We start from the raw sequence: 17,213 nt of genomic DNA, 5'->3' as shown, positions 1-17,213 counted from the left end.
CCTCTTCCCCCACCCTCTCTCTCTTATGCTAAAATTATGAGATTTACACACAATCTATATGGTTTAAATGATAACAATTATCTGGTTTTATAAGTGTTTGGTATCATTTCAAATGTCTCAGTGCGACTGGTACAAAGGTCTCATTTCCAAACAAGTAAAACAAAAGGTAATACGGTTTTAAGAGTTTAGAGATAGCTGGCACACAAAGGAAGGTGGTCTCTAGACAAATGGTTTCACACCCCCAAAAGGTGTAACCTCTGAATGTAAATTTCCATTCCATGTGAAAGAAGTTTCTGTCTATATAAGGAAATGCAACGAGAAGACCGGGGCCTTCTGTTACTCAGATGAGCCCATGATGTTAAAGGATCTCAAAGACTTCCGCATCATGTATTTTAATGTCGGGTTTGCATCTCTTCTCTTTATTCCAGAGCTTTTGATGTTTTGTATTGATTATCTTTGAATTGATTATGTAATTGGCATGATACATTTACCTGACATAATAAATTGTTACATTTGATTGAAATAACAAGAGAATACATATTCAAATGTATTGCATGTAATCAAAAAATACTTTGCCTCGAGAAAAGACAGTAACACATAGAGACACGTAACCTTCCGGATGCCAGCTTTGGGCTGATCGAGCGTGAGCTTACAATGTTATATCCTGCACTTCTTCATGCATGTCTCTGTGTGTAATTGTGCTTATAATGTGCAAGAATCAGCTAGTCTACTGAATTCTTAAGCACTCTGTTAACACTTTTTGTGCATTAAAACACTTTTTAATGAGAGTAGTGAATGATCAAAAACAGATGAGGGGAGAAAGACACAGATGTTTTTTCCACCTCTCTGTAATCCTCAATAAAACTGATCTACTACCCTTAAACTCGTCTGATGAATTGTCTTGCATCTCAACAACACCACAATATTGTGCACAGTGCTGGGGGTAAGTAACGCAAATTACTTTTTAGAGAAAGAAATCAGGTGTGTTCTAATGTATTGGATCCGTGCATCAGGTCTTCAAGGGATAGTTCACTTTGAAATTAAATTTTGGTATGTTTTAGCTTACCTCAAGGGCATCCAAGATGAAGGTGTCTTTCTCCGCAGTAGTTTCAGTTTTGATATTTTTAGGTCAAACCGTTCTTGTCTGTCAGTCATATCATGCAGGTCTACGGTCACTGTCTCAAAGAGCATGCACAAAGTCCAAATTAAAACAATTCCCCATAGTCCAAATTAAACAATTCCCCATTGTAAGTACACATTGATGGCCTAAGACACAAAACGAGCGGTTTGTGTGAGAAAACGAACAGTATTTATATCGTTTTTAGCTCTTATACACATTCCAAGTGATCTGAGGGCGCGCGCGCATCCTGGTGTGTGATGTGTATGCAGAATGGTGCATAGATATATACACTAGATGTCGCCTTGTCTACGGCAGTTCATTAGAACGAATGTCTTTAAGGCGACATCTAGTGTATATATCTATGCACCAGTCTGCGTACACGTCACACACCAGGATGCGCGCGCCCTCAGATCACTTGGACGTGTATAAGAGCTAAAAACGATATAAATACTGTTCGTTTTCTCACACAAACCGCTCGTTTTGTGTCTTAGGCCATCAATGTGTACTTACGATGGGGAATTGTTTAATTTGGACGATGGGGAATTGTTTTAATTTGGACTTTGTGCATGCTCTTTGAGACAGTGACCGTAGACCTGCATGATATGACTGACAGACAAAAATGGTTTGACCTAAAAATATCAAAACTGAAACTACTGCGGAAACAAAGACACCTACATCTTGGATGCCCTTGAGGTAAGCTAAAACATACCAAAATTTAATTTCAAAATGAACTATCCCTTTAAAGAGACTGCAGTCTAATAAACCTGCTGTCTGTGTCATTGATAATCAAACAACAACATTTAAAGCACTGTTTATTTCATTTGTATCTTTCTTATATTGTATTTGTCATATTTATTGTAATGTGCATCATTCTATATTTAAAAGATAAATCATTTAATGAAATAACTTTATTGTTATATAAAATTGCATAAAAAAATATTAAATTACTCATCATGAATTAAGATGTTGGTTCACCCACCTCTATGCCAAACTGTAGCGTTGCTGCTTTTAGTTAGTTACTCGTCAAAACTGATGAAAACTAAATAAATTATTTACATTTACAAAGTCACATTGCATTTATTCTTAAAATGACTCCCACACATTGACAGAAAAAAAAAACAGGAAATTACCTACACTGAAAAAAAAGGAAAGCAGCTTTATTGAGAATACTAAAATAATACACTTACAATCTACTTAATACATTTATGTTTGCGATGCAAACATAATTACATTGCATAAACTCCAAGAGAATTCAACACAGTCATCAAAAAGTGATATGATCATGTTGCAATAATATGTTCAAATCAATTAAGACTCAATTTACCATCAAACAGATGGTGTTCACTCAAAATGATTTTACTGCTGTCGAATTTACTTAATTAAAACGAGCTAATACAACACAATTGTGTTGTATTTTGGCACTTAATTTCATCATGTATAATTAACCTAATTCAGTTGTTGCAACATGTAAATATTGCATCAGTGTATTTCTGAAACTGCATTAAAAAAAAGAGAGGTACATGTTTGTTTCAGCTTATTCTATTTTATTTTATAATTTTTATATGATGCAAACAAGGCGATTTGGCTTCCATGCGTTCTCAATCTGAAAATTTAGCAAATGCGGGTTTCTGGGTAACGTTATGTGTCATTTCAGTGCTGGGGAAAAAAGCATATTTTTAGACTTATGTTGAAATGCTGCCCACAAAGTCAATTTGGCTTTTATTGAAGAAAGGAAGGAAAAAAAATTCCCCGCATATATATTTTTTTTGGTCTGTCTTTTTTGAGTTTTTTTTTATTTTTAAATATTCGTGTGCGCGGGAGTATTTGGACTAGAGCGGCCGCGCACGCGCAATATACGACAGGACCGTTGGTCTGGAGAAGGACATCTGAGGGGATTGACTTTATGAGGTAAGATTATCCTTACAAATTTAATATTATATTCTGAAAATATCTGTCCATCTAACTTTAAATACAATAAATAGTTTTTTAAGATAATCCCACACTTTTTAAATCATGTCGACTGTTTATTTCGTCGAGTGTTGTAACGTTAGCCGCTTGGTCAGGGTTTGTCCTGCATAGAAAACTACGAGGTTTTCCGCCTGACCGACTCCATAAAAGTTCGTCCCACTATATTCAAAGTTATCGAAAGCCATTCTATAGATTAATGTGAGGGACAGAAGAATATTTACATCCTAAAATTAAAGTTCAAGGAAACTTGTCTTCCGTCTGCTGTGGCTGCCAATCATTCTCCGTTCAGCTGCAGCATTCCAGCGTGCCTCATACGGTTAACGTTACGACAGTCAGCACGGTAAAACTCTCTCTGATATGATATAATCCCATTATAATGCTTGATCTGTATATAAAGGGCTGTGGATCTGCATAAAATTACTTCGTCTTGCTGAAGTGTAGCACGGTTTCTAAACGATGTCGTCACTGCTACCGGTGTCTGTTAGGCCTCGTTCAGATTTTCAGTCCATCACACTAGCACTAATACTTTAATTGGCATCATAAGCAGAATAACTGGAATTTAAAACTGTAAAGAAACAAATAATCTGTAAACTGTTGGATAGATATACACTAGGATGTGTATTTTTCATACTTTTCAATGCGCACTGTGACTCCATGGGCACATTGCAAACAGCAATATAACTTAAATTGTTTTTCTTTAATGTATTTCATAAGTATACATGTAGTAATTTGTATTTTATTATTAACATGTGAAGATTTTATAAAATTACTGTCAGATTTATTCAAGAATTGCTGAATTGACCTTTCGCAGGGAGCTTGATTGACAGGTGATCTGACCAATCATACTTCGCCATCCGCCATTTTGTCTGACAAAGCAGTCAGGAGAGTTAGCAGCTAGTAGATTAACATAGGAGGATTTGAACTTGTAAAACGGAGTGTACTGACGCCTTTCCGTGGTTAAAACAACATTCATTATGTTTGTTCATGTTTATTTGAGGCTATAAATTAACTAGAAAGAAGAGATGATCGGTTCACGAGCAGCTTAACTGATGCTCTATACAGCGATCTGTCACGACACATTAAAGAGCCACAAAACGGTATTTATTGTTTAAATTTCTTTAAAAAGTGACCAAATTTGAAAGGTGAGACTTTGTTTAATATGTTTAATATCAAACGTAACTGAAAAGTAACCTGGTCTGTCCTGTCTGTCAGCGTGCCGCGATGTATTTTTCACTGCGTGAGAACATGGTGTGGCGTGAGAACGGCGTAAGTTAGCTTGTCGGACAGTAACTAAGGGGGGCGGGTCTTTGCAAACGGTCAATAATACACTCACCTAGTTTAATATGTTTTTGTCATATCTTATGATTATATAATTTTATTATTGTTTTTATTCATGACTAATTGTTTGTATTTCTCTCTTTTCAGTAACATTTGCTGTACATGTGGACTTGCAAGGCCTGTTCAGTAGTTGTAACAAGTAGGTTGAAACTATTGCAGCATTATAGGCTGAAACATAGACATTTTGGACGTAATAGTTGTTTTCCATGTGTATATTTAAACTGCCCATGCTCGTTTAGAACGTGGAATGCTCTTAAGATTCATTTGAATAGATTCCATGTGACTCAAACTAGGCAGAGACAGTCTAAAAATAGCATATTTAATTGCCATATATGTAATTGTGGAGACCTGTACTCCGAGAAAGATTATTGGGCTCATATTAATGCACATTTGAAAAAAAATGAATTGATAACGTGCATGTTTTTACATTGTAACTTTAAAACAAACATCTGTGGTACGTTTAAATCTCATAAAAACAGAAAACATAATTCTTTTTCACTTAAAGATTTTAAACCTGGGATAGTAACTACTACCACAGTAGTTTCACAGGAATCAGATGTTGAAGAGGATGATGAGGTAGAGGCATGTCATGATATAGATTCTGCTTCTGATGTCTGTTCCACAAAGGACCTACCAAATATAATCAAACACAATTTTGCAGCAGCGTTGTTAAAGCTTGAACATTTGTCCCATGTACCAAGTTCACAAATTGATGAATTTTTACAAGAGCTTTACAATCTAAATAGCACTTTATCAATTCCTCTTAATACGGATGTTCTTTGTGATGCTTTTCAGAAGCATAATCTTCAAGTTGAGAAATCTGTCCTGAGTGAAATAGCTACTACACTGTGCACAGTTAACCCTATTCACAAAGCTATACAAAAAGGTGGCTCCCTTAGTTCTGCTTATCAGCGTAGGCAGTATTATAAGGCTAACTTTAATGTAGTTGATCCAGTTGAGTATATCCTAGATGCTAAAAACAAAAAGACTTTTCAGTACATTCCTATTCTTGATTCCCTACAAGTTCTGTTAAATAGGAAAGATATTTTAGACAACATATCACAGGATCTGAAAACACAAGAAACTGAGGCGGAAGGTCTATATCGGTCTTTTAGAGATGGTCTTCATTTTAAGCAAAATAGCTTCTTGTCAGGACAGGACTTAAGACTGTTTGTGGGTTTATATATTGATGATTTTGAGCTCTGCAACCCCCTGGGGACATCCCGCAAAAAACACAAGCTTTGTGCAGTCTATTGGGTGCTGAGTAACCTACCTCCTGGGTCCAATTCATCATTGTCCTCCATATACTTGGCCCTACTATGTAAAACTGATGATGTCAAAACATATGGCTATAACACAGTGTTAGAACCACTCCTAAAAGACCTCAAATCCTTGGAAGAAAATGGAATTTTTATACCACAGCTAGGTAAATCACTGAAGGGTACAGTTATCCTTGTTGCTGCAGACAATTTAGGAGCTCATGCTTTAGCAGGCTTTAATGAAAGTTTTTCAGGGCATTATATTTGTCGATTTTGTACTGCAAGCAAACTAGACATTCAGTCAAAAGAGGTAAGAACAGGTGCTTTCAGCCTCAGAACAAAAGATCTCCACATTGCTCACGTGAGGTCAGCTGAAGATAATAGTACTAGTTGTTTTGGAGTGAAAAAAGCTTGCCCTCTAACTAAAGCTCTTTCACATTTTGATGTTCTAACTGGATACCCTCCAGACATTGCCCATGATATTTTTGAGGGTATTGTACCTGTTGAGCTTGCAAAGTGTCTCACATTGATAATATCAAAGAAGTACATTACTTTAAATGAAATCAACAAATTAATTTTAGATTTCCCATACAAGTGGACTGATAAGACTAATAAGCCACATGTTTTGCCTCAACATCTCTCAAGCAGAAAAACAATAGGAGGTAATGCTCATGAGAACTGGAGCTTGTTACGTTTGCTTCCATTTATAATTGGTCCTCAGATTCCTGAACATGAGCCTGCATGGCAGATTCTCTTGGAATTGAAAGATATTGTAGAACTCGTTGTTGCCCCAGTTCACAATGACGAGTCCATTGCATACCTAGAATGTAAAATATCGGAGCACAGACAAAGATATAAAGAGTTATTTTCTGAAGAGAGATTGCTGCCCAAACACCACTACTTGGAGCATTACCCGCAAATAATCAGGCTGTTTGGTCCTCTTGTGGGATATTGGACAATCAGGTTTGAAGCAAAGCACAGCTTCTTTAAACGAGTCATTAGACATACCAGTTGTTTTAAAAATGTCCCACTCTCCCTGGCTACAAAACATCAGCTAATGATTGGGTACCAGCTGACATTGCCAAGTCTTGATAAGTCAGAGCTAGATGTGTCAAGCGCATCTGCAGTCCCAGTGCATATTTTGAAGGACGAAATAGCTCAGGTTGTAAGGCACAGATATCCTCATCTTTCTGAAATCCATATCACAAAAAACGTTTGGAGCAAGGGTATCAACTACAGGACAGGAATGATTGTAGTTCATGGATCTGAAGGCGGATTACCTGAATTTGGTCAAATTGAACAAATTTGTGTTTTGCATCAGAAGTTGTTCTTCATTTTAAAAGAGCTGTGTGGGTGGTATCGAGAACATTACAGAGCTTACGAGCTAAGTCAGTCCCCTACGCAAGCACTTAGTCTTGTAGAAGTCAGTGAATTAACTGATGAATACCCCTTGGCTGACTATTTGGTTGGACGTGTGCAGATGGTAACACTGAAGAGATTTGTCTGTGGTAAAGGTAAGAAATCGAAACCTAAAAATATATTTAAAAACTAAATAAATCTATATATATATTTATATATTGTGAGACAATGGATGATAAATAGGGATATGAATTTCTGCCAAAAATGCCATTCGAAAATCAAGGAGCAAAAGAATATCGTTCGGGGAAAAAAGCACATTCTCACAGTGACAGAAAGTGAGGCAATTTCATCAATTTGTCATCAAACTGTTAATTGAACATGTTCTTGTCGTTTTTTTTTTTTTAGATAGTTTCTAATTCATATTAATTGGAAGAAGAAAAAACTAAGCACGACAGTCCATTTCTGCATTGCCAAACCAGATGCTCGTTAGACTAAAAAATAAGATAAATGCGGTAGGAATCAGGATACATTTTGAGTTTATGCAAACCTGCCTTGTTACCGGCAATAGCCTACTTTTTAAACAAATTAGTTTCAGTTAACCCCCTGGGGTCGGCGCGATAGGCTCGTTTTTTTCCGTATGAGTGCAAAAAAAAAAATAGCCTAACGGCCGGTTCACACCGACTGCAACTACATCACTACAGCAGCAAACGCGACTCCTGCTCGCGCTCTGAATGCACTCATTGATTAACATGCACGCTGAAAAAAATACGTGCTGCTCACGTGCCAAACGCAGATGTAACCTGTACTAACTAAAACTAATTGCTTGTATAGAACAAGCAGTGCTGATACTGGTGAAATAGTCAGATTCAAGGATCGGAACTGTTAGACAAACAAAAGCCCAACAAGCTTATTGTCAGGTTTATGTTCTGTCATGTGGACCCTTGTTTTATGATTCTGTTTCCTTTAGTTCCTATATATAAAAAATGTTGAAAAGAATATTGTGGCCAAACTTGTTTCACCATCAACATGATTTTTTTTGGTTTGCCCACAATTATTTTATGTGTTCACCATTTGTTTGTTTTTCTCTTTATACAGACAAAGACATTGGACAATGACGACATCTGTACTAAGAGTAATTTTAGGCAAGGACAGCTGCCAGAGAGTTGTTTTTCCAACTGGCTTGCCTGAGACATTGACTGAACTGGAGGATGTGGTAAGGAGTCAGTGTAAACTTCAAAGTGCCTTTCGCCTGCAGTTCATGGACACACTTTTTGAGGACCAGTTTATGAACTTAACTTCAGTTAATGAAATAAAAAACAAAGACACAATCAAGATAATACACTTGACTGACTCCCTCACACCTCTGTCTGGCACAATGAACACTTCAAATTCTGCTCCAGGACATGCTGAACTTCCCTCATCCTGTTCTTCCGATACTTCTGCTCCAGGACATTCTGAACTTCCCTCATCCTGTTCTTCCACTACTATCATCCTCTCCTCTCCAGAGTCCACCACACGATCATCTTGGCCTGATACATTTAGCATTCCACATTTCTCCTATGATGCAGAATATAAACTTGAACAGGCCAATGGTGTCTTTAGAGAAAAAGGAACACTACTTATCCCTGATATTAAACTCAAGTCTGACATACTCGAGGGGTTGATCCAAAAAATTGTTCAATACAAACTCTATGTCACAGACAGGGAGTTTGAACAAGTCGCAGATGCACTCACGAAGAGGCATCCATGTTTAGCAGAGAGGGGCTCAGACACTGGCTATGGAGGCTGGAAAGTGAGTCTAAAATACAAACTTTCAAACTATCGCACACATCTCAGAAAAATTGGTTGTCCTGAAGTTACTGTAAATGAGTTAAAAAACAAGCCAGATGGAAAACAAAGTCCTGCCTACAATGTCAAGAAACCCAGGAGAGGTGAAGTGGACTACTGCCCGTCCTACCCCATTGGAGAGAATGACCAAACGCTAGAGACTGCCAGAGTAGAGCTCCTTTCTGATGTTAAAACAAGAAACAACAGAGAGACTATTAAGACTAAAATGCAGCGAACATTTGCACTAAGAAGACGTGAAGTTCTTCGTTGTGCTCCTATGATCAGCGACTTCCTAACAAGATGGCCAGCTCTCTTTGATGTGACTGAGGTTTGTGACGGGGGTTTACTAGGGCTGGGTATCGATTCAGATTTTACAATTCGATTTGATTTCGATTCGCAAGCTATCAGTTCGATTCGATTTTGATTCACACAGGACATTCACGTCATATAATTGCATAGGCTTGACATCGCGATTGCGATATGATTAAAGTACCCATGAAATCAAAATTGACCCTATTTACTTTGTTAGCGCATATTACTAGTCTTGTGGTGAACAATTAATCCGTGCAAGAAAATATTTTAAAAAAAAATTTTTTACCATGGTAATCTTTAATCAAAATCTGAAAATGCCCCTCCCCTCTGCATTGGAGGACCTTCTCTGATGACGTAGGTTTGAGGAATTGGTTTGGGCAACGCTTAACCACTCCCCTCAAACCGTTAACAGAGGCTTTAGTCTGCTATGAGCAGACATGGAGAGGAGGAGCGCTTAGAGTAAAACCCTGCCCTCTGTTCAATATTCCTTTTCACTGGGAAATACGTCATAACACTGGAGAAAAGTCGTTTGCAACTTCCGGTTCACGGGGACTTTAAATGTGCAGCACTAGTTGAGGTTATTGTATGATTAAGATAAAACAAACAAAATCTCACAGCATTAGCTATAAAATGGAGTTTGCAAGCCTATGAACAGTGGAGGAAAACTAATACTGGCTTTTGGGTAATAGATAAATAAATGTGGAAAAAATTTTATTTGTGGCGTTTGAGAATCGATTTTGAATCGACCACATTTAAAAAAAATGATTAATCGAAAAATCTATTTTTTTGCCCAGCCCTAGTGTTTACTACTTGGTGAATATTTATTGTAATGAGGCATAGCTTATTGTTGAAAGTGCTTTCATGTTAATTTTCTACTTTCAGGTGAATACAGAGTTTAAAAGAATCACGACCATTCCTCTACAGTCAAAATTTCTATCTCAGCTTGACCTTCACTATGCAAATTTCCTGAAGGTTTTTGAAAGGCGTCCAGGACAGCAAGGCAGAATGCTGAAAGAAATGATGTCAGCTGTAATCCAAGTAAGAACAACAGATAGTTAAAGGTGTTTTTTTCGTGTGCTGGGTTCGCAATGTTTTTGTCTACTATAGTCACTGTGTCTGATTATGATTTTGACTATGAATTCTTGTCATGTAGTAGACATGAAACATGTCAAGTCTACACGTTGCAGTGACGGTTGTTGTGCACTGACACTATTTGAGATGAAACAATTGATTCTTGAATCCTGACACTCATTGTAGTTTACAGATCAATGCAACACCCTATGTCAAACAGATCAGGCTGATATCAAATGTTAGAGATGAGGCAGAAATATTTCATTAAAATTTTCTATAAAATTCTTAGTGAATGAGACCCATTTAGCTTTATTTGTTAGTGTTGAGTAGTGTCTATAGCTGACCTTTTTCCATTTCTGCTCTGACTTCTTTTTAAGGATGACATTGATGCATCACGAGAACTTGCCATCAGAGGACTCTGCATCTATCTTAATGAGGACCCTAAAGATCTTATGCAGGAGTATGTGGTAAGTGGTTATAGCTGCATAGACTGAACTTGTTTGTTCTAGTTTTAACGTCGCAGTCGTCCTCAACCCCCCCACCCCGTACGCAAAAAATAATTTCTAGGTTGGCAGGTATGCTATGAACAGTGGAGGAAAACTAATTCTGGCTTTTGGGTAATTGATAAATATGGAAAAAAATCGATTTGTGGCGTTTGAGAATCGATTTTGAATCGACCACATATTAAAAAACGATTAGCCCTACTAGACAAGTAATTGGCAATGTCACTTTGTAAAGAAAGACTACACGCCCACCCGTATACGCATTCAAACGTGCATGCCTATAGATTAAACATGTAATATGTGTATGCCGTACAGCCAAAACAATCTATGTTGCATTCATTTCCTGTTATCACTGTAAAACTGTTTTGAAACCATCTGTATAGGCTATGTGCACAAGAGTAGTGACGAACTTCCGCAATTGTCAAAAGTCGGCATATCAGTTTCTGGTTTACAACTGTCTTCATCCGCATCAACTATAAACAAACAAGATGAGTGCTGCTGTTGTACAAGAAAAAGTTTCTAAGAACTGTAGGTGGATCTAATGCCCGTTTCACACATACTCCGTTTGCAGTGTGTGTGCGGTGCAGGAGCAGCACGCAAGTGCTTTCACACATGCTGCGTTTGCAGTGAATAACTGATACGCGGCTGTAGTAGCCTACACAAACACATACTTACTATTTATTTTATTTAAAATCCAGAAGTTATGCTGCAACTTTTATTTATAAAAAAAAAGTTTTGTCAGCATTGCGATTCTCTTTGTACACATTAGGGGTTGCACGACTACTGATTTCTGCTAGGCGATTTCTTATCAAAACAATACTCGAGTTACTCGACTACTCGTGGTTCATGCTACTGTAAATAAAAAGACATGAAATAGCTAGATCTTATCAATAAACATTTATTAATTCATAGCCTAATGCAACAATTACATAAGTAAACTCTCAAAACATTATAATTATGACATTTCATTTTTAAATTTTCATGTAACAGTCTAAAGCCAAATAAATAGCCGTTCTTGTCTTTCATTTCAGACGTCTGCTTCTAGGGGCCGTTCACAAATCGCGTCTTTTTCGCGCTCAAGGTCGTTATTTCAAATGTAGGCGCGCGGTGAGTGCGCTCATAATGGAAGCAACGTGGTGCGCTTTTTTTTCCAGGCGGGTTTTTCCTTCTCATCTCAAGAAATATATTTAGTAGTAAAGCTAATGCAAGGGCTAGAAATCAATTAATCTTTTGCTGATACTTATTCGTCGTCATCATGGAGAGCGCAGTTCATGGTTGCATAGCAATGACAGACGCCATGGGAGCGGAGCGCAAGCGCTTGTAGGAGACAGCGGCACGGCCACGTTTTTAGACGCAATATGTGAACGGCCTCTTGAAGAGTGGGCCAATTACAATATTTTTGTCATCCTTGATGAAATACTTCCACAAATTTGACGTGTGGTGTCTGTTGGTGACGTTCACCATTTTTAATTAATTTATGGTTAATGGACGCTCGAGTAGTCGATTGTTTCCTACAGTTCAAAATGGCGAAATTCGACAAAAGTATATTCGTTTGCCTTATTATTTTTGTCATTCGTTTCACATTTATGACCTAAAAAAGCTGTCATATATGAAATGTTTAGTTAGCTAACGTTACTTACATCTTATCTCGCAATTGACCGTAACCTGAATCGTCAGTTGATCGCTCTGCTCAAATTCACGCTCAGCACAGCAGCTTCTTTGAACATAAAGCCCGCCTACTTTGATTTGATTGGTCATATCAAAATATTCTGACATTGATGAGCAATGACAGACCAATGAGACTCAGATGAACACACACACACAAACAAACACACACCCTCTGTTTCTGAAGTGCTCTCTGCGTGCTCAGCGCCGCTGCGGATTGAAGACCGCGCTGAATCTGATTACAAGACTGAAGCGCGAACATTATTTCATATAGAGCTGGTAAGTCCCGCCCCTTCCGTAAAACACCGCTGGACCTCAAAGTTGAAAAACCGTCAATGCAAGTGAATGGGAGAAAATAATTATTTTCTGATCCCGTTTGAATTGTGCCATGAATTGAACATATGTTGTCTGTGAATTTTTTATATAACATTTCATGTTACGAGTTTGACAGTATGTGGTATGATTCTTCGGCTAGCAGTTGTGGAAAAGACATAACGAGAAAGACTACATGTCGCATATGTGACGTCACCCCATAAAGTTGACTTACCCGTGGTTTTCACCAACCTCAACGATTTTGTTCTCTCCCTGAAAGAAGGCGATGAAGTGCATCAAAGACACAGCCATGTTTAGCAGGATCCGTGAGCTAGTGTCCGTGTGCTAGTGGTGTTGACGTTTCAAACGCGTTGAAAGCAGCGAGAGTTGTAGTCCACAAAGTGCTCTCACACAAAGTCTAACCGTATCAAACTTCTACCCGCTAAATTATAGCATTCTTTACACGGAAAGTTATATAAAAAATTCACAGACAACATATGTTCAATTCATGGCACAATTCAAACGGGATCAGAAAATAATTATTTTCTCCCATTCACTTGCATTGACAATTTTTCAACCTAGAGGTCCAGCGGGGTTAGCGGAAGGGGCGGGACTTACCAGCTCTATAGCCCTTCGGGCAGGCCGTCTATGCATTTTGGTAGCCCGACTGGAAAAAACACAATAGCTATCGATCCTCGTCGGACTACTTTCTTGTCAACAAGTGGATTCAGAGCCATCGCATTACCAATGTTGTGATATTACTGATCATGTGAAGATTTTGCAGCGGCGCTGAAAATCCAGCGGCGGCGCTGCGCCGCTGCTTAATACATTGTAGGGGAAACACTGCCGCATACACGTTTAAACCAAGCGGCAAACTCCCCGTCTCTTTCTTGAAACCAACACGGAAGTGAGTTAAAGATGAACTGAACTGAAATAATCAACGTTGATAACGTTTGTTTATGACAATTAAAAGTAAATTATAAAAAAAATTGAATTAAAAATATCAATATAGCTCTTTTTTTTTTTTAAGCAACACAAAAATTGCGTTTGTTAGTATAAGAACGCTGGCAATTCCGATGACGTCACCGGCATGGTAGAACCTGCGAAGGTATATAGGCAGCTATAGCTGCAGGTCCTATACACAGACGAAAATAAGTAATTTTAATGGCATGGGTATCTGACTACCACCACACGCCCGGCCCAACACATTAACTGTAATTATGAACCCAAGCCCGATTTAAACCTGACCATTTTTTAATACGTGGGCCGTTATAACCAGGGGCGGCGCCAGATAATTTTTTTAACGCAGGTGCTGAGGGGGTGCTAGATATACAAATAGTATTAATAAATGAGCAAACATAGGACACTTACTATTTAATAATCAATTATTTTAATTATCACAATTAAAGTATTCATTTTATTCAATTGAACAAGCAACATTCAGCATAGATATATTCTTATAGATGTATTATTTTTAATAATGATAATTAATAATTAGCCTAATTATTTCAACATATCTCGTTATTTCGTAATATGTAGCGTACATACTATCTGTGCTTGCAACAATTTACTTGAACTTCATAGGCAATATATCTATGGTTTAACGGTTTAACCCATTTGAGAGGCGGCCAAAATCAGAATTTAAAATGGACTGAATAAGTTCTCTACGAACTTGAACGACTTGAGCGATGCCGTGCTGACGGACCATGAAAGAGTGACTGACATGTATGCACATATATCACTGTCATAATCACTGTCATACACAAACACTCTCGAAGTAATACACAGTCTCACTTGTAGCCTTGTATTTTAACTATTATAATATTTCGAAGGGCAAAAACAGGAACTTTTAATTGGCTTTACCCACTTTAGGCTTCAAAAATGCTCTTCAGAAACCTACGGGTGACGTCACGGACACTACGTCCATATTTTTTTACAGTCTATGGTTTAAACACAATTTAAACAACGTAGGGCTATTATTCCATGCATTACTTACATTAAGTTTCTCAAGCAAGTGGTCAAATATTTAACTTAAAATTGACAAAAACAGCCTTTTCTTTTGCATTTAAATTTTAATAAAATAAATCTTGCATGTCACAAAGAATGTTTTTCCACCTCCACGAATAAGACGAGTGTTGTTCATTATGTCGCCTTGTTAAAGCAAATTGTAGTTTTACTTGCTTTACCCAGGTCTTCTAAAAGTAAAAAGATGACTGAAAAATAGTAGTATATAATTAAATGCATTTTTGGTAAGATAACTACATTTTATTTAATTAAACGCATTTATGGTGAAATTACCACATTTTCAGGTCAATCTTTGTTCATTTTGACCACGAAACTTGCACTGTCACTTTAATTCAGCATTTCCAGCACAGCAAAAATAGACTCGGTGCGGAAACGATCACTGCACTGCTGTATACTGTATTTGCCTGTATGCACCTTGAGTGGATCAACGGACTGCAACCGCGTGCAGTGTGATCTAACCTGATAACATGGGTACGTAAGGAGCACTACTGTGTGCCACTTTGCTCTGCTTCAAGTCGCTAACAGCCATTTGAGCTTCAATTTCGCTGCACAAAATAGACATTTTGGGTGACGCGCAAGTAAACCGGAAACAGATATGCCGACTTCTGGCGACAGCGAAAGTTCATCACTACCCTTGTGCACAGAGGCTATTAGATTAGTGTTTATGTACTGCAAATTATTAAAAATGCACTTGCCCAGTAAAAACTCTAAAAGCCTTATGGCTTTATCCCTTATGGTTCGTGTTAGTGTTTTAATTATATACCCATCTAATCTTTTAATACTTTCTTCAGGACATGGATGAGGATCTGTTTCACAGTGCCATTGAGAAGACCACCATGGGGATCTTCGTGATAAAGCACATTGCTGAGAATGAACCCCGAGATGTGGGAATTGTCCTTGAGGGTGTCATTGTGCTTCAGGACCTTGAGAATGTGGCTTTTGCAACTACAATGTTGTTTGGTCTAATTTATTCTCTTAACCTGAAGTACCCCACAACGTTGCGCTACACTTTTGAGATTTTGCAAAAAATCATCATGGAGTTGGATGGGGGTGAGCTCTCTATCAAGGCCCAAAACTTCAAATCCAAACTTCACCTGTGAGATGTACTGCTTTTTCACAGGATGCATGAACTAACAGTTCTGAGTACTGCCTTTCTTAGGCACTTACAGTTTTGAGGTTTCTACACATTCAGCACAAGTTCTACACATTCAAGTTGTGCAGAGGAGTCAGAGGACAGTTTTTTTTTTTTTTTCTGGAAATCAAATTATTTGTGCTTCAATGTTCTATTTGTTTATAAAGACAGTTTCATGAATGCAGGTATGAGATATAACTCATGTTCATGATCTTGTTAAAACATTTCTTATGAAGAGTTCACTTCGATCTAAAATGGGCATGCATGCATATTGTGTAGAAAAGGAAGGGTTTTTTTCTTCTTTTTTTACACACTAGTTTAAGTCATTTTGATATTTAATCACCAAAGAGATTCTAAAAAGATGTCATTTCATAGTCATTTCAAGATGTCAAAATTTTGTTCAGTTCTGGACTGACCGTTTTGATGTTTACATTACACAAGGTCTGCACATTAAATGTGTTGAAGAGAGTCTGAGAGAACAAAGTTCTCTTTGAATTGTGCAAAATTTAGTTTTCACAGAAATTTGAGATGTTATATTCTTATATATCTATGATATGAATCTGATGGTCTTTGTAAATGAGATTATATGTCTAGCTAGAAAATAGAGACTGCATCCATCAGATTCAGTACTTGTACTTTTTACTTGCATAATTTTTAAGTGGAGTCAGGACAGTTTTTTTTTTTATTTCATGAAATCAAATTATTTGTGCTTCAATGTTCTATTTGTTTATAAAGACACAGTTTCATGAATGCAGGTATGAGATATAACTCATGATCTTGTTAAAACATTTCTTATGAAGAGTTCACGTCTTCGATCTAAAATTGGCATGCATGCATATTGCGTAGAAAAGGAAGGTTTTTTTTTCTTCTTTTTTTACACACTAGTTTAAGTCATGTTGATATTTAATCACCAAAGAGATTCTAAAAAGATGTCATTTCATAGTCATTTCAAGACGTCAAATTTTGTTCAGTTCTGGACTGACCGTTTTGATGTTAACATTACACAAGGTCTGCACATTAAATGTGTTGAAGAGAGTCTGAGAGAACAAAGTTCTCTTTGAATTGTGCAAAATTCAGTTTTCACAGAAATATGAGATGTTATATTCTTATCTATGATGTGAATCTGATGGTCTTCGTAAATTAGATAAGTCTAGAAAATAGAGAATGTTACTGCATACATCAGATTCAGTACTTTTTGTACGTTTTAACATGCATAATTTTGTATTGAAATGAATGAATGTTCAATAAATGGTTTAAATTAATGCTTTTTTATTGTTTTGTACAAAAACACATTTAAGTAACCACATAAACCATTAAAAATG

The 17,213-nt window shown here is 37.2% G+C and overlaps 1 protein-coding gene across 3 annotated transcripts; it reads left to right on the top strand.

Moving 5' to 3' along the window:
• The first annotated feature begins 2,936 nt into the window (after positions 1 to 2,936).
• Positions 2,937 to 17,213, top strand: LOC308701845 (uncharacterized protein). 3 transcript variants are annotated; one of them, XM_081384309.1, is made up of 6 exons: positions 2,937 to 3,028; positions 4,514 to 4,565; positions 8,140 to 9,199; positions 10,066 to 10,221; positions 10,632 to 10,721; positions 15,551 to 17,213. In XM_081384309.1, exons 3-6 carry the CDS (start codon positions 8,156 to 8,158, stop codon positions 15,857 to 15,859), a joined length of 1,599 nt encoding a protein of 532 aa, XP_081240435.1. In that variant the 5' UTR covers positions 2,937 to 3,028; positions 4,514 to 4,565; positions 8,140 to 8,155; the 3' UTR covers positions 15,860 to 17,213. The 3 variants fall into 3 exon arrangements, with proteins under 3 accessions (XP_081240435.1, XP_081240436.1, XP_081240437.1); XM_081384310.1 differs by having other exon boundaries at positions 2,947 to 3,028; positions 10,156 to 10,221; positions 15,551 to 17,164; XM_081384311.1 differs by having other exon boundaries at positions 2,947 to 3,028; positions 8,140 to 8,257; positions 15,551 to 17,151.

Source organism: Scardinius erythrophthalmus (genome assembly GCF_964197995.2).
Source record: "Scardinius erythrophthalmus genome assembly, chromosome: 14".
Classification (NCBI taxonomy): domain Eukaryota; kingdom Metazoa; phylum Chordata; class Actinopteri; order Cypriniformes; family Leuciscidae; genus Scardinius; species Scardinius erythrophthalmus.
Note: the sequence above shows the minus strand (reverse complement) of the source record. Positions and strands in the feature narration are given on the sequence as shown.